We start from the raw sequence: 26,225 nt of genomic DNA, 5'->3' as shown, positions 1-26,225 counted from the left end.
GGCCGAGACACCCCAGGGGTCCCTGATACCTGCCTGTGGGGTGACCAGATTTGGTTTGCCCCTCTGTGGGACAGGGCAAAGGTAGACCTGGTAGGAAAAACTTAACTCCAGTAATTCTGCTCTTCCAACCTCGATGCCTTGCTGAGCGGCACTGAATCCAAGTTCATGAAAGTTCCGTACCCCTGGACCCCCCATACATCTCCCCTAGCCGGCCCCACGCTGACCTGGCTCTTGTTTGTCCTGACTCAGCTCTGTGCCTTTGCCTGCAGCCCCAGCAGCCATCCCAGGAGAAGTTCTACAGCATGGCTGCCCAGATCAAGCTTCTCCTGGAAATCCCGGAGAAGATCTGGAGCTCCATGGAGGCCTCGCGGTTTCTCCACGCCGCCCAGCTCTACCTGCTCTGCTGCTGCCTCCACAAGCTGCTGCAGCTGGAGTCTTCCAGTTCCCGACACAGCCCGGTCCTCTCCCGGTTCCCCATACTCATCCGGCAGGTGGCGGCCGCCAGCCACTTCCGGTAAGTGGTCCGCCAGCAGGACCGTCTCTGGTGATGGCCATGCTGCACTGCTCTGATTTTATGGAGCGTGTCTTCTCTCTCCACATGTACTAGGGCTCTTCTCCGAAGATGTCAGAAGCTCCCTGTGACCTTTGCCATCATCTCTTTAGGTCAACCATCCTGCACGAGAGCAAGATGCTGCTCAAACGGCAAGCCGTGTCCGACCAGGCTGTGGCCGAGGCCCTGTGCTCTGTCATGCTCTTGGAAGAGAGTTCTCCGCGCCAAGCCCTGACCGACTTCCTGTTGGCCAGAAAGGCAGCAATCCAGAAACTTCTCAACCAGCCTCACCACGGTGGGCGTGGCTTCTCTCCTAGATGTGGGCCTCTGATGTGGGGATGGAGCAGGATGAGCTGAGGGAGTCCAGAGGGTTCTCTGTTTCTAACTTTACCGAAGGACGCTGCTAAAAGAAGGTGGTTTCTTCTCACAGGTGCTGGTATCAAGGTGCAGATTTGCTCGCTGGTGGAGCTGCTGGCCACCACTCTGAGCCAAGCGCACGCTCTCTTCTACACTTTACCAGAGGGGCTGCTGCCAGACCCCTCGCTGCCGTGTGGCCTGCTCTTCTCCACGCTGGACAGCATCACCAGCCAGCACCCTAGCGGTGAGCTCTTAGCCAGCCTCTTCTATTGCCTGGTTCATTCGTTTATCGGGCACCTGCCATCTGCCAGCTGCTGTGCTGGGCCCTGGGTATACCGCAGTGGATTGGACAGATACGGCCCCACTTTCGTGGAGGTCACAGTCTAGGGGTGGAGGCAGATGTTGAACTCACGAATCCACAGTATCTGCTTAATATCAGTCCTGGTCATTGCTCTCCAGGCTGAGTGCAGCTTGACTTGGTAGCAGTGAAGGGAGGGACCAAAGTCAGGATATTTAATTGCCCTGCAGCATGTAGGATCTTAGTTCCCCAGCCAGGGATTGAACCCGTGTCTCCTGCATCGCAAGGCAGATTCTTAACCACTGGACCGCCAGGGAAGCCAGGACAGGATATTTAAACTGAAACCTGAAGGTTGAGTAAGAGGCAAAGAAGAGAGTTCCAGGCAAAAGGAAGAGCAGGTGCAAAGGTCCTGAGGCCAGGAGGATGTTTGAACTTGAGGACGTGAAAGGAAGCGGGGGCAGTGGTGGGAGGGGAGGAGCGTGAGGAGGTGTGCGGCCGGTTTCTCTCGTGACCAGTGAACAGATGCTTTTATTTGGTGGCATTTGTCCTAGTTGGAATTAGATGCACGTGGCCTTTACGTGGCAGTGGTTCCCCGAGCGGTGGAGCAGATGCTGAGAGCTCACTTGAGAGGCTGTCACCACGAACCAGGTGACAGGTGGTGGGGGCAGTAGAGACGGAGCTGACTGGACAACGCGGACGTGTGTTTAGGAGATGGTTGTTGAGGGATTGGCTGTGGAGAGTGTGGAAGGGAGGTGTCCACGTTTACTAGAAAAGGAGACTGTTCTGGTTGGAGTACAGTTGACGCACAGCGTTGTGCTCATTTCTGGTGTATAGCACAGTGACTCGAACATTGCTGTTCAAGCTCTGTTACAGTTTATTGTAAGACAATGAATACAGTTCCCTGTGCTGTTAGTAGGGCCTTGTTTATCTATTTTATATATAGTAGTTTATATCTGCTAATCCCAAACTCCTAACCTTCCCCCCTCTTTTCCCCCTTGGTAACCGTAAGTTTGTTTTCTATAAGTTCATTTGATCATTTTTTTAAAGTTCCACTCTGAGTGATATCATCCGATGTTTGTCTTTCTCTTTCTGACTTGCTTCAATTTGTGTGATCATCCCTAGGTCCGTCCGTGTTGCTGAAAATGGCATGACTTCATCTTTACGCCCAAGTAGTGTTCCATTGTATATATAGAGCACACCTTTATCCGTCCCTGTGTCAGCGGATGTTTAGGGTGCTTCCGTGTCTTGACTGCTGCAAACAGCGATGCAGTGAATGTTGGGGTCCATATATCATTTCAGATTATGGTTTTGTCCAGATGTGCACCCGGGAGTGCGACTGCTGAATCTCATGGTAGCTTTATTTTTAGTTTTTTAAGGAACCTCCACACTGTTCTCCGCGGTGGCCATGTTCCCGACAGAGTAGGAGGGTTCAAAAAGGAGTTGGCTTAAAAGGGCCGATGATGACTTTACTTTTGAAAACCTTGCCTTGGAAACAGCTGAGACCTTGGAATGGGACTAGAGAGGACGGGCAACTGTGGGTCCAGAGCAGAGCAGTGAGCGGTCCGGCGAGAGACACACCCGCCTTGCATCCGCATGGCTGTTGTTTGAGGCCTTGGAGGTGGATGACGTCATCAGTAGGAGGAGCTGGTGGCGGAGGACCGAGCCTCAGGAGAGTCCAGAATCAGAGACAAGAAAAAGGAAGAAGGGAAGGGGGCAGAATGTGGTGGCAGGCAGACGTGTGTCAGTTGGTCTCATCTATCCTGCTCTGTCTTTGAGCTCAGCAACTGCTTTTAAAATGCGAGGATGACACAGCCCTTTTTTCCTCCTCTCTCTCCTTCCCCTTCTGTGCCACACTCCCTCCCAGATGAGGGGGCCCCTGGAGCTACTCTACTTTTCTTTCTCCCCCTGTTTTCCGGGGTCCAGTCTGGCTGCCCCTAGAGAAAGACTGGGTGACTTTTGGAAACCCCTCCCAGGTCCTGTGTTGACTTCCCGGTGACGCCCCCGCCTTGGTCCTCGTCTCCCCAGGAAAGGGTGTTGGTGTTCTGCAGGACGAGATGAAGCTGTGCAGCTGGTTCAAGCACCTGCCCGCGCCCGTTGTCGAGTTCCAGCCGGCTCTCCGGACGCTGGCGCATCCCATCAGCCAGGAGTACCTGAGGGACACACTGCAGAAGTGGATCCACGTGTGAGCAGCTCCCGGGGCAGCGGGAACCGCCAGCACCGCCGCCTCGCATGGCCATGGGGAAGCGGGAGGGGCCGGGCCTTCCGGCGGGCCTTGGGGTCGGGCCGGCCCCCCATTCAGCCACCTCCCACCGCCCTCACAGCCGCTAGCCACCTCCGGGAGAACCAAGAAGGAATGTGTGTTTCAACATACTGTGTGGAGGATTTTAAACCCCCTGAGTCCTGCCACTCCTATGCTTTTATTTAGAGCAGTTGTGCTTTTTTAACTGACGTCTAATCTATAGTGTGGTGTTAGTTTCAAGGGTACAGTAACATAATTCAGTTATGCCAATTCTGATTTCCGAATTCTGAAAATAACGTTCAGATTCTTTTCCATTATAGGCTACATGTGCTGCGTACAGTTGCCTGTGCGATACTAGGTTCCTCTTGTTTACCTGTTTCCTGTACAGTACTGTGTATATGTTAATGTCAAATTCTTTGAAGTCATGCTCTGGGGCTCTAGACTTCCTTGGAGACAGGCCGGTTCAGGGAGTAAGGGTCGGCCTGGTGAAGGGGCTGGAGGCGCCACCTCCCATCCAGCCAGAAATGCTATTTATATATACATATATATATTTTTATAAACATGCTGAGACATACAGACATTTATATTTATATAGTAGGACTCAGTTGAGAGGTTTTCAAGTAGAGTCCAGCTCTTTTTCTTAACAAAGGCGAGGAGACTATGTAGCCCCAGAGAAATGCTTCTGTTGCAGGTGTAATGAAGACATCAGAAACGGGATCAGCAGCCTGCTGATGTACGTGACAAGCACGAAGGGGCTGGCGGGGATCCGGGATGCCATCTGGGGGTTACTCGCCAACGAGTCGATCCACCACAGCTGGGATGTGGTCTGCCGGCGGCTCCTGGACAAGCCGCTCTTGTTCTGGGAGGACCTGATGCAACAGCTGTTCCTTGACCGGCTGCAGGTGAGGTGGGAAGTCCACGGGCCAGCTGCCCGCTGGCCAGTCCTGCCCGGTGCCACCTTTTGACTATCTGGGTAGATTCCCACCGCTTCCTATAAGTACGTTCTTTCCCTGCCAACTTATGCCCCGGGTGACTCTTCTGAATAATGAGCTGTAAAAATGAACAGAGTCTGCTGCTGCATAAGAGGCCAGGCCCCGTCGGGTGGCTGGGGACGCGTCCGCCCCCATCAGTGACGACGCACCCCTCTGCCACCGCCGCCGGGCTATCTCTGAGCGTCGGGGAGAACACAACGCTGGGGTCGTCTGCCACTCGGTGCTCTAGGTTGAGATTTCCTGGAAGCAAGTGGGATTCGAACTCTTCTCCTGTTCTCTTTCAGACTCTCACCAAAGAAGGCTTTGACTCCATTTCCAGTGGTTCCAAGGAGCTCCTCATTTCAGCCGTGCGGGAACTTGAAGGCAGCAGCGCGGCTTCAGGCAGGCACCTCCACTCCGAGCACAACATGGCTGTCTTCCTGTGGTCCGAGAGCCCCGGCGACCTGCCCCCTGATGCCGCCTGGGTCAGCGTGGCCAGCCGGGCTCCGTTTCAGGGCAGCGGGCTCTCCATGAAGGCACAGGCTGTTAGCCCTTGTGTGCAGAGCTTCTGCTCCGCCCTGGATTCTAAACTGAAGGTGAAACTGGAGGACCTCCTGGCCTACCTCCCCTCTGGTGACCCGTCGCCCCGCCAGGACACCTCCCCCGCGGCAGCTGAGAGCTGCGCCTTCGACAGATTCGCAGACGCGGAGACCGTGCAGGAGACGCTGCGGACGCACTCCACGGCCTGCATCCAGGACATCGCGGACTGCATCCAGGCAGAGCTGCAGAGCATCGAACAGGCTATTCAAGGGCAGCAGGACGTGCTCGATGGGGCGAAGCTGCACTCTGCCCTCTTCATGGCCCGACTATGCCAGTCCATGGGGGAGCTGTGTCCCCACCTGAAGCAGTGCATCCTGGGAAGATCGGGGAGCCCCGAGCAGCCCGCCCGGGATTCCCGGGCTCTGAAGAAACAGGGGAAGGGGAAGGCGCAGGAGGTCCTCCCTACACAGGCCAGGTGGCAGGACGTGAAAGAGCTCCTCCTGCAGCGGAGCGTGACAGGCTACCGGGTGTGGGGCTCGGCGGTCGTGAGGGTGAGTGACACGTTAGCACGCTCCTTCCGTGCCTGCCAGGCTTCCTTCCCCACCTTGTCCCTCTCTCATAGTCCAGGCTGGCCAAGCTCAGCAAGGCCTTTTAATAGTAAGGGAATAACCATTCTTGTTTCACAGTTGCTTTATCTCTGCCAGAGAGCTCAAGTGTAAAAACTGCCTATTTATTTTAGCCTAGATTTTAGAGACTGAAACACTGGATTCTTTTTTTCTTTCCTTTGATCTCATGAGAAGGAAAGACTTTCTTCCTGGACAAGGGGCTCTGTTCTCTGATCTTCAACGTAAATATAATCCCTGTCGCCTCCACTGGGGTCTTCAGAGGGGTCTCCTGTGTAGCGTAGTCGGCAGGCAGACCCCACCGCTGGTATCAGCAGTTGGTCAGAAGGAAGTGATCTCGGCCACTCGCCATCCACAGGCAACCTGTGCGGCGGAAGCTGGCCGCACGATCACTCAAGTAGTTTGACGCAAACTCTACAGAGGCTCTGAGTGGTCTGTGTGGATATCTGGGTTTCATCACCAGGTTCTGGCCCATGGATTCGCCCAGTCATTACTCGTAGACGATGCTGGCTCTGTCCTGGCCACAGCCACCAGCTGGGAGGAACTGGAAATCCAGGAGGAAGCGGAGTCTGGCAGCAGCATCACGTCCAAGATCCGACTCCCTGTACAGGTGAGCAGGGGCCACCACGAGGGGCCTGTGAACCGAAACGGGGGAAGCCTGCTTTGTGGGAAGGAGCGGCTTTAGGAAGGATCATCCAAATGCGGCTCCTGAGGAAGAGCGGATAGTATGCGCGCCTTCCTCCTGTGGGGCAAAGTGGGCGGACAGCCAAGCCCGTGGACGGTTTGAGAAGCCCATTCAGCTCCTCTCCTGTTGTAGCACAGACTCTCTGCTAGAAAACAGCTTGCCCTGCAGTGGACTCTGCAGCGGCGAGCAGCGTGTCGGGTCAAGCCCAGGGCACCGGGGGAATGAGGGCAGACGCCACTCGGGCCTGTCCACTGGTCTGCTCTGAGGGGGCGGACTGGCCGGGTCAGAGTCCCAAAGCAGAAGCCTCGTTAGGCTCCTGGAGCCCACTCTCCGCACGTCTCATTTAATCAGTGCAAGTTGGCAACTCAGCATTCCTTTGTCCCTCTAGCCGTCCTGGTATGTCCAGTCCTTCCTGTTTAGCTTGTGCCAGGAAATCAATCGAGTTGGAGGCCATGCCTTGCCAAAGGTAACCCTGCAGGAGATGCTGAAAAGCTGCCTGGGTCAAGTAGTTGCCGCCTACGAGAGGCTCTCAGAAGCCAAGCAGCTGAAGGTAGGCCTGCCAATTTCTTCCTGTTAAGAACAGAAGTAAAAGCCCCAGGTTGCTCTTGGGTTTGGGCAGCTTTCATCCAGGAGTCCAGGTGTTAAGGCCCACTCACCCTGGACAGCCTAACGCAGTGGCTTCCGCCTCTGGGAGTTGACTCACCCCCACTCCCAGGGCCAAGCAGCTTCCATAAGGCGGCAGGGACGAAAACTTCAAAGTAGAGATGTGCTGTGCACACCCAGCCATGTCAGGTGGTCAGGCAGGCTCTGGGCAGATCATTAACCCGTCTGCTCAGGACTCGCTGCGGGCACGTAGATGGGGCGCGGGGGCGGGGGGCGGGAGAGGAGCAGCAGAGCCCACCTGTGTCAGGGGCGTGCATCGCCCAGCCCCCCGCCCGTCACTTGCTGGAAGCCCCCTACCTCCAGCTTACTCCCATTCATCAGTCCTGTTTCTAAGATGGACCAGCTCCTGACTTGGGAAAGAGTTCAGATGAGTCTTCTCTCCTGAGCGTCCTCAAAAAGGCCTCCCCTTTCATGCCGGGAGCTTTTTTCCTTTAAAGCGACCGTCTGCAGCACCTGAGACCTTTTTCTAAGGACCGGCTCTCCTCCCTGCCATTAGCTTTTTAGTTTTGTTCAAGACCAAGTATCTACTGTAAGTTGCTTTTGTTGTTGTCATGAGATAAAACTGGCCTTCTGAGTATAAAAAGCTTCTGAAATAACCAGCTGAAACACAGACAAAACACGAAGCTGTTTATTCTCACCTTAATGGGTGGGGATGGGAAATTCATTTGCAGAAAGAAGGTGCCTTTCCAATGACCCAGAATCGGGCACTGCAGCTGCTCTATGATCTGCGTTACCTCAGTGTCGTCCTGACAGCCAGGGGTGAAGAGATGAAAAGCGGCCGCTGCAGACAGGACCCCAGGTAGCCGTGCCCACCCTCCCAGCGCGTCTCTTCCTGCCTTGCACGGCCCCCTTCTGCGAAGCCGCGGGAGTCCGCCTCTTCCTGCCCATTCCCTGTTTATTCTCAACACAACTCAGGCTCACGTTACCAGCAAGATAAAGAATGGCCACCCACTGGATCGATTCCAGGGTCGGTAGTTCGGTCTCGTTCCTCTGAGTCCGCCTACCAACTGTTAAGTGTAACTTGAGCCTCCAGTGCCCTTCCTGAAAACAATATGGGGAAGTTATGTACTTGACTTAGAAGACATCCCACCAGGTTCAAACTCCTAAGGATTCTTTAAGCACAGTGATCAGTGACAAGTGGAGCTAAGGCAGCAGTTACGGAGAACAGACCCACCCGTTCCAGGACTTCTCCAGCATTACAACAGCCTGAGCTTGGTTTCTGTCCTACAAAAGCTGGAGAATGACCATCTTAACCCTTTCGTTAGAGTTGAGAAAGTGGCTGACTACCTGGAAACGCTCATCGACCCATTTGACCTGGACGTTTTCACACCCCACCTTCACGGCAACCTCAGCCGCCTGGTGCAGCGGACCTCCGTAAGTCGTGGGAGAACACACTTGCTCTGAGTGAAGGGCCAGGGGCTCAGGTCACAGCCCAGACCTGCCCACCGCGTAACTGAGGGGTGGGGACAGCCAAGACCCAGCTGAATTAGTCAGTCACGGGTGGAGAGAGGTTTAGATTGAACCTCAAACCTCACAGCCCAGGCAATGGGATGACCCCTTTAGTTGTGGGTAAGGACTATTAAAGTTTTATCAGGGCTTTAGAAAGAGGAATGAATCAGAGCTACTCGACTCTGAGACTCTGACCTGCCGGCAATGATTTGCAGTATTAACACACTCAAGAGAACATGCCCCCACCCAAGGATGGTTAGAAATAAAGCAGTGACCGATTGCTAACAGGAGCAGTTTTCTCTCAATTGGACAACGCAGCACGCAGCCTGTCACCCTGTCCCGTCTCTCATCCCGCAGGTTCTCTTTGGACTGGTGACAGGTCTGGAGAACCAGTTCACCCCCAGGAGCAGTACATTCAACTCCCAGGAAGCCCACAACATCCTGCCGCTGGCGTCAAGCCAGATCAGGTGAGGACGCCGAGCGGCCCCTGCTTGGCCCCCAGCCCCCCGGCCCCTCCGCTGAGCCGCCTTCGTCTTGTCCGACAGGTTTGGGCTTCTTCCACTGAGCATGACAAGCACACGAAAGGCCAAGTCAGCTGGCGGAAGCATGGAAACCAAAGCCCAGGTGAGTGTCCGACCGAGAGTTCCTCCCCAGGGAGCCCGCCCCGCCTCCCACCAAGCCGCCCGCTCAGCCCTGCCTCAAATAACCGATCGGGACAAGTGGCAAGGTGCACTAATGCTGCTTTTAATGGCGGCGCAATAAGGAAGTACACGATGTTACTAGCTTGAGCTAAGAGGTTTTAAAAGATGCCCACTGACACTATCAAGTAGCCTCACAGTAGAAATGACTCAGGCTGCCACGGCTGTAGGAAATGTGCAGGACGGACCGGGATTACAGCTTGTGATTAAGATTAAGAGGGTAGAAGAATTAACTGCTAACCCAGCACTATGACTGTACTTATTTGGGGGGAAAAAAAAGGCTCTGTTTCAGCGATGGTTTCGTCTCTCATTTCTCTTAGGCGGGTAGGGAGTCTGCTTCCTCAAGTTTCACCTGTTCTTGTTGATGGACGTTTTGTCTCAGCAGGCTGCCATCTGCTAGGATAGCTGCGGGAGTCCTCCAGGGGTCTCTGAAGTGTGTTGTGTACAAGTGTGTCTGAGAGCTCACACAGCTCCCCTCCTTCCAGCATGTAGTCCTCGTTTGCTCTCTGGTTAGATAAAAGTACTCGCAATGTCTCCTTTCCATATTCCCTGCCATCAAACCCAGTCAGGTCCAAAATCCTCAATCAACACCAGGTTTTAAAACTTGGAGATGGGAGTAAAGGGGGGAAAAAAAGGTCTGTGCACAAGCCTCCCGCTCCTTAGCCCAGACCTGTGCTCTTAGCTTTCCCCACAGCTGTCCACGTTCCTTCCAGTAGCTGACTGTTCAGCTCTGTCCCCGAGAGGAACACGCCACGGGGAGGAGGCACACACTCCCCTTCCTCCAGTCCTCGCTCCCGGTGTCGACTGTCCTGCCACAGCCCCTCAGTCTGCCGCGTGTCCTTTCCCATCTGGACTAAGCAGTGCCCTCCAGGAGCTGGCCGTGCTGCTCAGACCCGCCGTGTGCACGCCGCATGGACCCCTGAGCGGAGTCGGGGGTGGGCGGCTGGAGGTCCAGGTGACATTAAGGCACTTTCCTCTCCATACAGCGGCAGGTGGCGCCCCCGGCGCTCTCCCGAGCAGACGACCCCAGGCAGGCCGGTTCCCTGTTCAGGCAGCTGGTCGCTGACGAGGAAGACTCGGCCGCACCCTCGCTGTTCAAACTTGGGTGGCTCTCCAGCATGACCAAGTGACGAGGACGCTCCGTCTGTCTAAATAAATACTCCTGCGTTATTTCTCCTAGAAGTGACTCTGCCCCTTTGTTTCTGAGCCACACCAGTCTCTGTGGTGGCCACGGTGGGATGTGGCCCCCTCGTTCCTACTGGGGCGGGGATGACTTTAAGCGTAGAGCCAGTGAAGTCCGTGCCCCAGAGTTCACAGCACTCGTGACTCCAGACCTCCGTTCCTATAGCTTAGACTGCATCAGCCTTCACTGGTGCCTTCTCACACCGCAAGGCGGAATTAACCAGGGAGCTCACACCAGCTGTTGGGGGACAAGGTGGTGCCTGAGACCGGAAGTCACTTACGTGTTCCGTAACTGTCCAAGCTGAGCAGTGTTTCCTAAGTCTGAGACGCAAGCTCTGGAGGAACAACAGTTGACAAGGTATCTGGGGTCCATGAATCAGAAAGCCCCTTCTCTCTGGAAATAAAAATATATAGCAGAGAAAAGACAGCTGTGGGAAGGGAGCTGACTCACTCACAGCCTATCCGGGGTCTGGCCGCCCTGTCCCAGAGGACCGCACTTCCAACAGGACGTCCACGTGCGAAGAGGTAGCATGGCAGCCGCTTCAGTGCAAGACTGGTCCAGCTCTCTATTTTTTTCCATGGAAAGTAGATCCTCTTTACTAGTTCATTTAAAAAATTGAAGATCCTGCAGTTTTAAAAGGCCTTTTTACATAAAGTAGAATTTCTAACTGACAGACCTGGAAAGCCGTCTAAACTGGACAGACTACGGGTTCAACACACAGATGGTGTGTCCCCCTGTGGCTCCCTTGAGACCCACCCTTAGAAGAATCCTATAAAAACTGCTTCAAAGCCCCTTGGAAATCGCAATAGTGCAGCAAACCACAAGTAAACAACAGCCTGTTAACCTATTATCTCAAATATAGACTGAAAAGCCAACAGGCATTTTTTGTGCAATTTTTTTTAAAACATCGTTAACTTGAAATATCAAATCTGCACAGCACTGTCCCTTCACAGAAGGCAAGAGTCTGCCGGCGCGTCACGAGGGAGGCCGTCCCCGGTGCTGCAGGCTGTGGAAGTGGGCCTCCTTCAGGGTCTGGTTGATGTGGAAGTAGGGGCCTTGGCACAGCGCAGACGGCTCAGGCGCGGGCTGTGGGGTGTGGGGGCCAGACCCGGCGGCGAGGTGGTGCAAGCTGCTCTCCGGCCCGCTGGCCCTGTCGGGGCTGTTGATGCTGCTGCTGCTGCTGCCGCCGCTGTCACTGCTTGAAGACTGGAACAAGGAAAGAGACACACATCACAGTCAGGCTGCTGGGGTCTCAGGAGCTCTACTGGGGTTTAACTTCAGATACCCTGGGCTTTCCTGGTGACTCAGACGATCAAGAACCCACATGCTGATGCAGGAGACCTGGGTTTGATCCCTGGGTCAGGAAGATCTCCTGGAGGAGGAAATGGCAACCCATTCCAGTATTCTTGCCTGGGAAATCCCATGGCCAGAAGGGCCTGGCGGGCTCCAGTCCACAGGGTCACAAAGAATCAGGACCAGACACAACCGCACACCCACAATTAAGCGACGGCTCCAGCAACTGGGCCAGCAGCGCCCTCCTCCACTCACAACTCCACACGACACTGTGCCAGAAGGGATCAGTGCACGAGGAGCAAGAACTCCGGAGGTTAACGCTCTTGTGTAGCATTTTCTTGGGGAGGGACACATCTAAATTTATATTCCCTTAAGACAAAAACATTGGTTTTGAAATGCCTGCCTTCCATCATGTGAAACCCACAGATTAGAAAAAAGACTGGAAAGAAACACATCACAATAGTTCTGTTAGATGGAGGAATTCTAGTTGGTGATTTTTTTCTACCATTTCCTACAACTGTTTGCAGTGTTTTCATTATAAAAATAAACACATATATGCTGTTCCAGATACTTTAAACATGATTTTTAAAAAGCTAGTTCTATTTATTTTCTGATAAAAAATTATACCTAACAATATGTATATAAACTGAAATGGCAAAGAAAGCCATGGTCACGAACGTCCCTTCTTAAATCAAGAAATATCACGGTCCACCAAATCATTTGCAGTTACTTATAGCAGCAGCAGCAATTACTGTACATTTACCTGAAGACCTAAGAAGTCAAAGCCAATTCAAACAGAAAAACTGTGTTCCATGAAAAGTCTCCCCTGACCTAGAGTAGAATCAGCTAGAACTGCCGCCGGCATACCCAGCTTAGCATGCCAGGTGACAAGCAGGCCACTCCACTAGGGAAGAAACCCACCACCAAGAGCATTTTGCCTCCTCTTTGCTTTTCTTTGCCACTTCTCATTACAACCACTGTCTGAAAATTAAAGCAAGGACTAGAATCCGTATCTAGCAAGTCAAGTTTACATCTTAGATTACTTCACACTCTAACAGCAAAGCTGACACTACTCTGAGAAAATGCAGTTCTCGCAGATAAACAGAAAAGACGGCTGTGCAAATGCTGTGAAAAAGGGGAACGAAGGGGACAGAGACCTTCAACTTCTAGTCTAAGTACTTGTAGCTCAGTTTTAAAAACATGTCTTAAAATTTTTAGAGCGGCCTTGTTTATAATAGTTAAAAATGGAGACAACCTAACTGTCTAAAACTAGAAGCGACTGATTAAACCGCAAAGCGACACACACAGAACGCAACACAAGAGCTGTAATCCGCAACGACGAAGCTAGGCAGCGGGCTAGCCGACGGCGAAGACGCACACATGCTGAAGAAGACCTTTAACACCGTCTTCACAGGCTTCAGAATGATGTACAGTAAGTCTGCTGGTTTTCAAAGCGCTTATGTATACACATAAGGACACCAAAAATATTCTGGAAGGACAGACATGCCAAAATAGCGTTTAGACCTACTTTTAAAAAATCTTTATTTTCTATAGCTTCTACAAAAAAATACTTCTTTTAAGGACAAAATGCAGTCATTAAAAGAACTAAAGAGAGCTACTTCAAAAGAGAGTAAGGTCTTCAATATTTTTCTAACTCTAAGACTGAGACTTAAAGTAATACAACGATACTGTCAGTAAGATTTTAGGAAGGCCGTTTCATCTCATTTAATCTAACAGCTTAAGAACCTCTGAACTATTCCAGCTGAATCATTAGCAGACCGACAGCAGACTGATGGTGCTTTTAGACTAAGAGAACCTACTGAGAGCCTAGGAATCCAGGTGGATGCACTTTGTATGTCGTTTAAATACACATAACCCTTCCACACGTGCCGTCATTAAAGGCGAGAACGAATCTCTCAGAGGGCACTCATTCCTACTTCTGCCTTCTGAGACCAGTCCTGGCACTTGGGGGACGGGGCCTTCAGGGAACATGTCACCATCCACAGATGGGCCAGCAGCAACCGGCGTAATATAAAACAGTGCCCCATGATCAGGGTACTGGTTCCGTGAGGCTTCCTCTCAACAATGCGCGAGTATATTCGGTATGTACAGGTCACAAAATGAAGCATTTCTATGGGACCACTTCAGAAAGTCTGAAAAGTTACTCTAATAGATCTTAACTTTATGGGATAAAGGAAAAACCACTATTTCCTTTTAACCCTGAAGGTGTAGAACTAAATTTTAAGTCTCTAGCAAAGCCTTAAGATATATGCAGAAATCAATCGTTTTGTCTTATAAAACTGAAAACCTGAGACAAGAAAAAAAATTGCATTTCCCCCACTTGGTAGAGCTTTTCTGGATCGGATTGTTTGGAGGGCCAGGAAGGGAAAAGCATCAGAAAAAAGCACTCAAAAGCCTGAGAGAACGCAGAGGGACACGCACTGTTTCTGGCAGAAAGAATAGGTCTAAATCGTGGAGCAGGGAACAGAGAAGCCGAAGCTCCTTCTCTTAGTTCACGCGGCTCCAGTGATACAGCAGAGGGTTAGTAAAGAGAGCCTGGTGCTCAGCTAGGCTGCCCTGAATTTTACTTTCCCACAGTGTGAAGTCAGTTTAAGAGAGAGCCCATTTAAACCCATGGTAGGAACAAAATAACTCTGAAGACTCTTTCTACTAATAACCTTTAGAAAGTCCCCCAGGCGGGACTGTTAATTAGTGAGTCTCTGCTTCATAGAGAGAGAGCTGGGATACACGTGTACATTTATTACCTAGAGCTGTATGCTTTCTCTTAATTAGAAAAGCAGAGCAACATCGTATTTTATTTTCCTTCAAGCCCCGGCTTCCCCTCACATCCATCTCCAGGTTCAGTGGTGCTTTTAATTTACATGAGCCTGAAAAGAAAAAAAAAAAAATCTTGCTGATTGTATTACACACTCCATCCCTGGAGTGAGAATGAAAGTTCACCCTAAGGCCACTGCAGAATGCGAGTTACGTGCACGAGGTGCTCCCAGCCAAGTCCATCACGGCTTCTAACTTGAAACGGTGCCCTCGAGTGCCCAATGACTTGAGAGAGCGCCAGGTCTGCTAATGCCAGTGGGCCCATAAGACTCCAAGTAAGTTCAGCAGGCCAATTAAAACTACTTCCTAAATATGCATGGGAAGAAAATACAGGGGTCACTTTGTGTCCATAAGTAACTGCATATCCTTACAAGAGAGAGTTGGACCACACCATCTGTTTGAAGTTTCTGCCTAAAAACATGTATGTATCCTCATTACTCAATGAGACAACAGTCAGGTTCAAGATGAAACTGCTTGGGTAGCTATCCGTGCTCGGAGCTAATGCAAGGTATCACAAATATTTCAAGAACTTGAACAGTGAGCCTTCCCTGGTGGCTTAGACGATAAAAGAATCTGCCTGCAGTGTGGGAGACCCAGGTTTGATCCATGGGTTGAAAAGATCCCCCGGAGAAGGAAATAGCAACGCACTCCAGCAATCTTGCCTGGGAAATTCGACGGACAGAGGAGCCTGGTGGGCCCCAGTCCAGGGGGTCAAAAAGAATCGGACACAACTGAGTGACTAACACTTCTAAAACTTTTGAGTGTTCCTCCATTTTGAATGGATCTTTTAAAAAGTTACTGGGTCAATGCAAATGTAATTATGGTTTCGGACCGTGAATTTTACATCAGTATCAGTCAGTTCAGTTCAGTCGCTCAGTCGTGTCTGACTCTTTGCGACCCCATGAATCACAGCATGCCAGGCCTCCCTGTCCATCACCAACTCCTGGAGTTCACTCAAACTCATGTCCATCGAGTGGGTGATGCCATCCAACCATCTCATCCTCTGTCGTCCCCTTTTCCTCCTGCCCCCAATCCCTCCCAGCATCAGGGTCTTTTCCAATGAGTCAGCTCTTCCCATGAGGTGGCCAAAGTATTGGAGTTTCAGCTTTAGCATCAGTCCCTCCAATGAACACCCAGGATTGATCTCCTTTAGGAGGGACTGCCTGGATCTCCTTGCAGTCCAAGGGACTCTCAAGAGTCTTCTCCAACACCACAGTATAACTAGGCTCAAACATACCTTTATTAAACAAAATAGGAACTATTTCAATCAACACATTTTCCCCAATGAGAAATCGGTTTGTTTATTTCTGTTGCATAAATATCCCTGCTTCAGGATTTGATGAGCTCCTGGAAAGCATTTTCTGCCTCCTGCTGGTTGTGGAAGAGTTTTCCCTGCAAAAGGTTGTCAAGACACTTGAAGAAGTGGGAGTTGGTTGGCAAGAGGTCAGGTGAACACAGCATGTGAGGCAACGTGTGAAGCACTGGTTGCCTGGCATGTGATCAGGTGCTGTCGCGGAGAACTGGGCCTTCTCTGTTGACCAATGCCAGGTGCAGGCGTTGCAGTTTTTGGTGCATCTCATCGATTTGCTGAGCGTACTTCTCAGACATAATGTTTTCGCTGGGATTCAGAAAGCTGTAGTGGATCAGATCAGTAGCAGACCACAAACAGTAACCATGACTTTTTCTGATGCAAGACTGGCTTTGGAAAGTGTTTTGGAGCTTCTTCTCAGTCTAACCACTAAGCTGGTCGTCACCAGTTGTCATATAAAATCCACTTTTCATCACACGTCTCAATCCAATTGAGAAATGGTCCATTGTTGATGCACAGGATGTGAGATGATGGCACTTCAAACTACGACTTTTTTCATTTCCCGTCAGCTCATGAGACCCCCGCTTTCCGAGCCTTTCCACCTTTCCGGTTTGCTGCAGACGCCGCAGGACCGTAGAGCGGCCAACAGGGAGTTCTTTGGCAACTTCCCGTGTAGCTGTAAGAGGATCAGCTTTTATGATGGTTTCAGCTGACCACTGTCGATTTCCCACGGCCGGCCATTGCGCTCCTCATCTTCAGGCTCTCGTTTCCTTTCCAAAACTCCTTGAACCACCACCGCATTGTACGTTTGTTACTGTTCCTGGGCCAAATGCACTGCTAATGTTGCGAGTTATCTCCACTGCTTTACAAACCATTTTGAACTCAAATAAGGAAATTACTAGAATTTGCTTTTTATCTAACATCATTTCTATTGTCTAAAATAAATACAAACAGCAAGTAATAAGTCATATTAAAAAAGATAAAACCCACAAACGCACATTAAAATGACGTATAACATAACCTCATTTATCTAGAATGTATTCCCATGTGTATGTGTGCTACGCCACTTCAGTTGTATCCAACTCTTTGTGACCCTACTGACTGAAGCCCGCCAGGCTCCTCTGTTGATGGGATTCTCCAGGCAAGAACACTGGAGTGGGCTGCCATGCCCGCTTTCTTACCCGGAGATAGAACCTGGAGTCTCTTCCATCTTCTGCACTGGCAAGTGGGTTCTTTACCGCTTGCACCACCTAGGAAGCCCTGTATTTCAATATCAAGTGGCAAATTTCAATGTTGCAAAACTGCAATTACTTTTGCAGCAACCTAATAATTTCAGTTACTTTGCTACAGGGCTGTTTTTTTAATAGTTTCTTAAATTTATTTATGTTTCTTTTGGCTGTGCTGGGTCTTCACTGCTGCACAGGCTTTTCTCGAGCTGTGGCGAGCAGGTCTGCTGTCCAGTTCGGGCGTGAGGGCATCTCCTTCCGGGGGCTCCTCTATTCGCAGAGCGCAGGCTCTAGGGCACGCGGCCTGCGCAGCTGCAGCTCCTGGGCTCCAGAGCACAGGCTCAAGAGTTGGGGCTGCACGAGCTCAGCCGCTCCATGGCAAGTGGGATCCTCCCAGGTCAGGGACCGAACCTGCGTCTCCCCCAGTGGCAGGTGGATTCTTTACCCCTGAGCCACCAACGAAGTCCCCTGCTACAGGGTTTTCAGTACACAACCTTGACACAGCACCCCGAGTCTGCCAAAACAGTTTTGTCTCAGGCTGGTCGTACTACCCTAGACAGGTTAACGATGAGAATGAGCAAAAACAAAGTCTTAAAATACCCTCTTACAAAGCTATGCTAAATATTCCCAGGGTCATATAAATTAAAAAAAAAAAAAATCACCTAACATTCTGCTAATTCTTATAAGTTAAGACAAACGGACTTATGGCATCCTAGTTTTAATGATGCACAGATCCCTCTGGTTCTACTGTTTTTGCCATGCCTCTGCACTCCTAATAAAACACCCTCGGGGTTCCAGGGAAATGACATCAAAGATTTCCCTTCTAGTAGACACAAGAACAAGACAGAGGCTGTTCCAGTTAAGCCACCTCTGCTTTATTTCCACATCTTCTCGTTCTCTACCTGCTGTGATTTTATAATGATCCAAAAAATCTTTAAAAGCTCAGTCTTGGTAAGTTAAAAGTATTTTTAAAAAAAGCGGGGGGGGTGGTGGTGAGACCTCTGCCGGTCCAGTGGCTCAAAGTCTGTGCTCCCAATGCAGAGGGCCCTGGTTCGATCCCTGGCCAGAGAACTGGATCCCACACACCGCAACTAACAGTCTGCATGCCACAGCTAAGTCCTGCCTGGCACAGTGAAATAAAGTTGTTTTTTTTTTTAAGTTGGAGTCTTTGTATTTAAAAACAGTACAGCTTTCATTCACTCAGGTAGCAGTACTTCTTGTAAGGCATTTACCCACACACCAGAGGCCAGATTCAGTGGAAGTGTCCAGTGGCGTTTTTTAAAAGAAAGATGTTCAAGCTGAAAAGAAAGAGCATCATTCTTATAACCAAAGCTACAATTCAAACCAAGACGGCCAACCTAAGAAAAGGTCAGCCTAACTCAATTAACTTCAGCTAGTTTTTACCCATCCGGTCACTGTGTGAGGTCAGGGAATAGGGCTTTCTTTGGAAAGGACTCAACAGGAAGACGCAAAGTAACCAATTACTTCACTTACTCACCAGACAGAAAACAGAACCTGCTTTAGACCTGAACTACCAGGAATCATCTAGAATGGCTTTCAAAAAACTTTTTTATTCCTATACCTATAAACTATATCTCAATTTTCAAAACACTACCCTAAAGCTCCCAAGTCATTAAATCTAAGCCACTGGAGTAAACATTCAACGTCTTCAAGGCAAAGACTGATCAAAGCTGAAAAGAATACCAAACCCCAATTTCTTTACTAAACTTGCTTTTGAGGTAATATAGTTTCAGAGCATTAACTGGGGGAAAAATATTCTTCTCTGTTCCCACGATTCAAGAGAAGTCCAGGGCCTAGCAGCACTGAGCATATTTAGCAAAGTCCCTCAGACCTTCTGATCTGTCTTCCAGGAGATGCTCACACTGTGGGTAGCTCACATTCTGGGGCTCACTGACCTGCCTCGTACTAGCTATGTATCTCTGGGCAAGTGACTTTATTTTCTGTGGCCCAATTTTTCCATCTAAAAAGTAGAGATCATAACACCCACCAAAGTGACAGGAAGAAAATGTACAAGTAGATTCAGAATTTCTCTTTACGTAACTAATCTGGCAAGTCGGTTCACATTCTTCAGCTTCCTAGAATCAAGGAAAAAAGAGGCCCATACCATCTCCATTTTACAGATAAGCATGACTTAACTTGTGGCACAGGTCAAAATAATTCCAACACCTCATGCCTTATTTCCCAGTACCTGGCAATATTATTACATGTAGGAGAAAACGGTGAGCTCTGGAAATTAACCAAATGAAAGTTGTTCATGTGACAAGAAAAAAATTCTAAACTTAAGCATTTCAGGAAAGACAGGAAATGTTTCTCTTAAGTGTTTTAAGGAAATATACCTTGCTGGCCCTAGCTTAGAATTAAAAGATGCCATTTTCACTAATAATAGACTTCATTATGCAAATTAGTAAAATTAAGAATCCACTAGTAATGACTTATCATTATATTCCCCTTTGTACACAATTGTCAACGAGCACCCAAAGGTCCCTAAACTGGCTATTCTTACACTATAAACATAATGATCTACTCCAGTGGCAGATTTAATTATTCAGGACTTAACTTTCCATTTTAAAGGTATCTCCCCCTGCCATTTGCTGCTCCAGCACTCCCTGGGTTTGCTCAGCCACATTACTCAACAGCACCAGACGCCAGTAAATGTGACGAAACTAAGGGCCTACCAGCAAGTTCAGGTTACCACGACAGGTAAAAAGTACCTGTGCTGACTGTTAATTATTACCTGGGCAATCCAGTCCACGCTTCCGACCAATAACTACAGAGTGGTTTAATCGCTGAATTTCTCTGGACAAGTAAGAACAACACACATGAACCCACAGGCTGAACAACAATACACCAACTTCTTCCGTGAGACCAATGCATGGCACCAGAAAGGAGTGAAGGTCATTCTCCACAAACAGCAACCAAGATACAACCAAACCTAATACTAGGGAGCAGTATTAAATATAAGAGATCAGAAATGCTTGATTTTTTAAAAAAAAATGACCATTTACACTCCTGCTCTCAAGCAGTAAAACTGTAGACACAGGAGGAAAAAAGATCAATACAAAAAATAAATAAATAAAAAGATCTACTGTACCTTTGAACTAATGCAAACATCAAACAGCAGTTCTGACATACAGGCACAAGTAAAGAATATTTACACTGGTATCATGAAAGCAATCATCACACACTCTTTTAATGAAGTCTTAACTCAAAAGAATCGTGGAAACTCAATTCTTATCGTTAGATGTTCATGGCAGCCTTTAATCTTTGGTTTTTTCCCATCTGTGAAATTCCCTAGTTATTACGTTAACCTAAAGCTCAACACTTTCCTACTACTCTAAAGGGGGGGGGAAATGATACGAGGATTTAAAAGGGGGGATAAAAGCTACGGAAAACTCAGTCTCCATGTAGAAGGATCGAGTCTGCTCTGGGGTGCATCAGCTGCTCTTGAATGAAGATTACCTACCTGACAGTTACTGATTTTTTCCCTCCTTGAGGGAGTTACTTTGGATTTCTGCTAAAGACCGAATATAGATCAAATCCTACTATCAAGAACTAAAGTACAAAGTATTCTGGTTATGCGAGAATTGGGAGGCATGGAGTTCTGCTTTAAGTGACAAGGCTGGGGCTTAGGGACCTTTGCAGGGAGGAGTTTCTCTCTTAGGTCGACAACTGTTGAGGGTCAAAGCTTCAGGTGCGTCATTTATTAATAATAGCAGCATCTGGTCAGCTTCCCTGCCCCACTGCAGACCAGGCATTCAAGTGCACAGGAGGGACACAGAAGCACCCAGGAAACCTCAGTTCAGAGGCTCATCCCCCGAACAGTGGTTGGGACTTTGCCTTCCAATGCAGGGAGTGCGGATTCCATCCCTGGTTGGGAGCTAAGATCCCATATGCCTCGAGGCCAAAAAAAGCCAAATCATAAAACAGACACAATATGGCAACAAATTCAATAAAGACTTTTAAAATGGTCCATATATTTTTTAAAAAAACTTTAAAAAATAAAAGAAGTTGTGGCTTCTGAAATACCAACAAGGGTTCAAAGATGGGCTTTCAGAGGTCCATAAAACCCATAACATACAAATTCTGGGCATGTGTATGTATTACTACATGCAAACACAGGCTGTTTTGCTGTGGAGAAGGTGGGTAGCATCCTCAAAACAGCCATGACTCAGAAGCAAGAAAAAAAAAGGTTAGAAACACTGCAATCAAGTCAGATCACTTTTCTCTACTCAAATAATTTTCATTCCCCAGAAGTGGCTCAAGCAGTGAAAACAGCAGGTGCTCTCGACCACACTTCCTACCTCTGTGTCCCAAGAATCGTGAAAGACAGGATTTCTACTGCTCCTTTTGGTCTGTGGGGGGAGATGGTGGTCTTCTTCACTGCCATTCCTTCTCCTTTTCCTGGAATTAAGCCACAACGAGAAGAAAAAAGAATTGGTCTTCTGCACACTTCAAACTGTAATTTAAACATATTAAATTTGCCCTCTTGCCTGAGAGATAGATCGTCATATGATAATCCAACAGGCAAAAAAGTTAGAAGAGCAAAAATGAAAAACAACAGGAGGAAAGTCAAGCTTAAATTAGTACAACTAATTTCTAAGAAGAAGCCTGACGATTTGAAATGCTTACTGGGAATAAACAAGCGCAGGAAGACATTGATGACTAAGCTCTCCAACTCTACCTAACGAAGGTGATCTCGTCCTCCATTTCCTGAAATTACCATTCCAAGTTATCCTAATTTTACTCCTGTCCATGTGGCAACATCTAAGACGGGAGTGGCTGCCTTTGCCTATTTACACTTAAAATCCTTATAAAACGGTGCTACAAAGGAAGAGCATTAGAGGTTGGAGGCAGCCTCTCTTCTTTCATTCTCTTTCATCTCTGATTTTCCCCCAATTATCACATTAACACAAAAGCTCTCTGCCCTCTAACGCATCAAATTACTTTTCTGGACAATCACTGCAAAGGCAGCTCTCCGACACATTAACTTGATGGCTGGCTGCACCACCTGGTATTGTTAGAGAAGTTACTTTACCAGCTTGTTACTGTTACACTGCAGCACCGGTTGCTTAAAATGTCCAGGTTTAAAGAAAAATCACACCTCTTTCTCAGTCAAGTACTCTGAGGTGTATGATGGAGACAGAGTTTGCATGTTTTCTACGCAAAAACTAGTGCTGGTAGGACTTCTAAAACTCCAGCTAGAAAACAAATTATTAAAGGAGGTATACTTTTAAGTCAAACTGCATGGAACTTTGCTGCCCTGGTGGCTCAGCAGTAAAGAATCCACCTGCAATGCTGGAGCCACAGAAGACTTGGGTTCAATTCCTTGGTCGAGAAGACCATCGGAGGAGGAAATGGCAACCCACTCCAGTACACTTACCGTGGACAGAAGAGCTACAGAAAATTCTACTGGACAGAGCTGGTGAAAGGTTGATTTATACAAAGCAGCATAAGCTGTTATAATGAAAGCTCTTCAGGGTTCAAGTTGCTCTATCTAGAGGGTAAGAGAGCTTTGTGGAAAATACTGAATTTGAACGCACAGTATTTTCAATACAGTTACACATTCTACGTGAGTAGAGGGGCTTTGATCAGGTCTGGACGTCGGCAAAAATTTATCACCCTAAGCTCAATTCTCTCTCACTTGTGAATGCATCTAACGTTATTAATCGATGGGTATGGACCCAGTTTAGGCTTGGAAAGATAAATATGGGGGGTATGATTCTGAGGAAGCACTAGCCAACCAGCAGGGACTACACCGGTCTAAGCCTCAGTTCAGTTCAGTGTGTTCGACTCTTTGTGAGCCAATGGACAGCATCATCCTAAGACTCAGCTGTTTACAAAAGAAGATCGGCTCCTCACCTTTCTCTCAGGGGATTAGATCTTACCTTGATGTACTGGAGGCTAAAAACTAGATAAATATCAGGCTTTAATAATCATTAAATGGATGTGCTAGTTGAACCAAGAAATCGCTACACCCAGCTTCCGCCCAAAGAGAAACTCCTCGAATGATGGCGACGGCCCCTCAACTCCTCTTTTATCAGCGTTCCAACAGATGATTGTGCCGGGGCTGCTGAGTCACAGCCAGCAAACTCATGGCCTGACTACAACTTTCCAGTTTCCTCATTTATAATGGGAGAGAAGGTTACTATCTTTCCAGTGACAAGACGATGAACGTCAAGAGGATGGGCTGGTTTTGAAGATTTCAATTAAACTGAGAAAGTCACATGAAATATCCCTGCTTCATAATTAGCTGATGTCTTCAGGTACCAGAAGATCTCTCCGGCCTTTTGGGAGTTCTCTCCTTTGGATGGTTCTGGATTAAGAATGAGCCCTATATGTTCTTCATTCTCCTTTTTCTAAGCTCTTTGCAGAATTCATCCTTGAAGCATTTCTTTCAACATCATGAATATTTTACAAAACCATAGCTTCATGTTCAACATAATCAGTCAGATTGTAACTTTTAACATTAATGCCATAGGCCAGGTTATAATTTGATCAGTCACCCTATAACTAATTACATTCTCCCTAGCCATTTAGTTACAGATTATTGTTTAGCATCTGTTACTTCTCAGGATGGCAGAATATATCACTTTTCATCACTTCACTTCTCTCCAACCCTCCTGTCCCCTCCTAGAGACTGAGCACAGAAGAAATCCTAGAAAACAGAGACTAGTGGTTTTCAAACTTTATTTTTAAAATGACAGAACTATTTCACCCTACCAAAAAAAAACCCTTCAATTTATGGAAGAGACACTGCATGTTTTAATTGGAGTAGGGACCTCCCTCCCACACCGGGGTTCCCTGGTGGCTCAGCTGGTAAAGAACCTGCCTACCAACGCCGAAGATGCAAGAGGCTGGGCTCGATCCCTGAGTCGAGAAGATCCCCTGGAGAAGGAAATGGCAACCCACTCTGACATTCCATAGACAGAGGAGCCTGCTGAGCTACAGTCCATGGGGTTGAATAGAGTCGGACACAACTGAGCAAGCGCAGGCGCACATACCCATACCCACCCCTCCTGTATGAAGATCCACCATCACAGACCAATGCTTCCTCTTAAAATTGAGGAAACAGATCCGCAGATCTGAACCGACCTGAAGATGCTAAGACAGCTGGATCTGATCCACTGTACTACACAACACATGGGAGCAGAGAAAGCACTGCCAACTCACGTGACTTCTTTCACAGTAAAGAAGTTACCATGTGAGACTGTGTGAACGAGATAAAAGGAATCTGCTAGGAGTATAAGTGCATCCAGGGTATTTGTGTACAGCACTGGATAAAAGGAATGTTTTTCTGAGAAATATTTAGACTTTTTCAGATATGTGAGACATCCCGAGGGACTGCTGGAAGTACAAACTGGGTGTGGGAAGGAAAAAACTGGCAGTTATATCAGGCTTACTATACGTAAGGATCCCGTGACTAATCTCAGTAGCAAGTTGGTACACTGGTCCCCTAACTTCAAATTGAGCCCACTCTTCTTTCATATACAAGTAGAGGTTTTATGGCCCTCTCACTACATGACCCAAATCAATATGCAAACGTTTGGAGAACTCTTGATTCTCACTATTGCCCTAAAGAACTTCCAAGATGCTTTCCAGAATCTCAACCCTATGAATTAATACGCTCTAGGGTCAGGTCCCCGTGGAAAGACTGTCAATTACATTCAAAAATCACTAAATACATAGAGGGACAAAAAAAACCTACAGCATAATTTACCAAGGCAATCCCAGTCTCATTCACTTAAGCCTCACTGAGATTATTTTGGGGAAAAAAAAAAAAAGAAGAGAACAGTGAACCTAGAAGTTCAGTTCAGTCGCTCAGTTGTACCCAACCCTTTGCAACCCATGGACTGCAGCTCTCTCAAGCCTCCAGGACCATCACCAATTCCCGGAGCTTACTCAAACTCATATCCATCAGGTCGGTGATGCCATCCAACCATCTCATCCTCTGTTGTCCCCTGCTCCTCCCGCCTTCAATCTTTCCCAGCATCAGGGTCGTTTCAAATGAGTCAGTTCTTCGCATCAGACGGCCAAAGTATTGGCCTAGAAAGACCCAGGTAAACCAACTGAGCTTTCTAAATCTGCTTCCTGATCAGAAGAACGAAAGATGGGACTTGGTGATAATCTACAGTTTTCAGTTCAAACTCCACGATGAGGGATTTTTCTAATTTCGAATAAAGTCCATCTTCTCCATTCTGGGGTACAATCCCAACTTTTCCCTCCCTAACCTGTTCACAGAGGTGAGAAATGAGAAAAAGGAAAGGAATCTTCAGCACCCTCTAGGTTAAGCCCCGGCTCCAGGCTCGGAGGAAAAGTGCGTCGCAATATAGCCCTACCTCCCGCCTTCGGAGTCAAACGGCTCGGCACCCAAACTGTTTAGAATTCTGCCTGCTCTTCACGCTACGGCCAAGGAGGGAAGCCACAGGTCATGACTTCAGCCCTAGCCCATTCTGCGTCCACGACGGCCCAGCAGGGCACAAGGGCTTCGATCTGACCTAACCCTTCCGTCCTGCGGAGTTAAGCCCAGTCCTTCTTCCCGACCTTGGGGAGACCGGCTACCCGCCCCGCCGTCCCCTCAAAGGCGCCCGAGAGGCTCCTCTCCAACATCGGCCATTCCTCCCATCCCCCCACCCTCCTAAATTTAGGACAGGGAAGCTTTGGGGCCCCCTTCTCTCCGCCGGGACCGACCGGACTTCATTCCAAACAGGGAAAGATGGGGGCCTGGGGGAAGAAAGATGGGGTCGAGGGGTGACCCGGGCCCTGAGGAGTCACCGCTCCGGCGCCCCCGGGGATCAGGTTCCCAGTCAGCCGAGCATCCCTCCCCTCTCCCCGCCCGGACAGCAAGGCACCCACACGGAGACTCGCAGGGCCCAGGCTCGCTCGGACCCCGCGTCGCACCCGCCTCGGCTCCGTGTACCCCAGGACACAACACCGGGCGAGGGGCTGAGGGGAAGAGGGTGCCCTGCGGACTCACCTGGGGCGGAGGCGCTCGCTCATGGCAGCAGATGGAGACGAGCGACGCGGCGCCGCTCCGCGAGGAGAGGGAACCGAGGGGGTCGTGTTCCGGCGGCCGCCACGCCCACCCCCTCGGGCCTTGGCTCTGGCCGCGGCTCTGGCGGAGGCGGCCTGCACTGAGTACCCCTCGGGGGGACCCGTCCCTCCGCTACTTCCGGCGTCTGCTCCGCGCCCCCCCATGTCGCCGCCGCCGTGGTACCGCCCTCCCGCGAGTGCGCAGTGGCGCGAGCTCGGCCGCGCCGACCGGTAGCCCCGCCCACAGGAAGAGGC

General features: G+C 49.2%; 2 protein-coding genes across 4 annotated transcripts in view; one reads left to right on the top strand and one right to left on the bottom strand.

Moving 5' to 3' along the window:
• The window catches only part of COG1 (component of oligomeric golgi complex 1), a 12,164-nt gene extending 1,909 nt beyond the window's left edge, over nt 1–10,255 (top strand). The window contains exons 2-15 of one of the 2 annotated variants that reach the window (XM_069544057.1): nt 270–514; nt 664–845; nt 981–1,151; nt 3,231–3,387; nt 4,136–4,346; nt 4,721–5,011; nt 5,411–5,506; nt 6,042–6,188; nt 6,652–6,813; nt 7,598–7,725; nt 8,192–8,300; nt 8,733–8,842; nt 8,921–8,999; nt 10,060–10,255. In XM_069544057.1, the coding sequence (XP_069400158.1) occupies nt 270–514; nt 664–845; nt 981–1,151; nt 3,231–3,387; nt 4,136–4,346; nt 4,721–5,011; nt 5,411–5,506; nt 6,042–6,188; nt 6,652–6,813; nt 7,598–7,725; nt 8,192–8,300; nt 8,733–8,842; nt 8,921–8,999; nt 10,060–10,203 (2,232 nt within the window). In that variant the 3' untranslated portion in view covers nt 10,204–10,255. Of the gene's footprint in view, nt 1–269; nt 515–663; nt 846–980; nt 1,152–3,230; nt 3,388–4,135; nt 4,347–4,720; nt 5,507–6,041; nt 6,189–6,651; nt 6,814–7,597; nt 7,726–8,191; nt 8,301–8,732; nt 8,843–8,920; nt 9,000–10,059 lie in introns of both variants that reach the window. The other variant, XM_069544056.1, reaches the window with a different exon arrangement.
• Nucleotides 9,099–26,225, bottom strand: VCF1 (VCP nuclear cofactor family member 1). 2 transcript variants are annotated; one of them, XR_011247249.1, is made up of 4 exons: nt 25,915–26,219; nt 21,242–21,341; nt 10,537–11,462; nt 9,099–10,221 (listed from the first exon to the last, which is right to left on the bottom strand). XR_011247249.1 is itself a non-coding variant. In XM_069544065.1 (3 exons), exons 1-3 carry the CDS (start codon nt 26,133–26,135, stop codon nt 11,232–11,234), a joined length of 552 nt encoding a protein of 183 aa, XP_069400166.1. In that variant the 5' UTR covers nt 26,136–26,225; the 3' UTR covers nt 9,099–11,231. The 2 variants fall into 2 exon arrangements, 1 of the variants encoding a protein (XP_069400166.1); XM_069544065.1 differs by having other exon boundaries at nt 9,099–11,462; nt 25,915–26,225.

Source organism: Ovis canadensis, chromosome 11 (assembly GCF_042477335.2).
Source record: "Ovis canadensis isolate MfBH-ARS-UI-01 breed Bighorn chromosome 11, ARS-UI_OviCan_v2, whole genome shotgun sequence".
Classification (NCBI taxonomy): Eukaryota; Metazoa; Chordata; class Mammalia; order Artiodactyla; family Bovidae; genus Ovis; species Ovis canadensis.
This window is presented reverse-complemented; position numbering and strand designations above follow the sequence as displayed.

Excerpts from the sequence above, each read along its gene's own strand:
- VCF1 (XM_069544065.1), bottom strand. The coding sequence starts at position 26,135 with ATGGGGGGGCGCGGAGCAGACGCCGGAAGTAGCGGAGGGACGGGTCCC. Across the intron at positions 21,342-25,914 it reads AGCGAGCGCCTCCGCCCCAG|GAAAAGGAGAAGGAATGGCA; the intron begins GTGAGTCCGCAG and ends GCTTAATTCCAG. Across the intron at positions 11,463-21,241 it reads ACGATTCTTGGGACACAGAG|TCTTCAAGCAGTGACAGCGG; the intron begins GTAGGAAGTGTG and ends TCCTTGTTCCAG.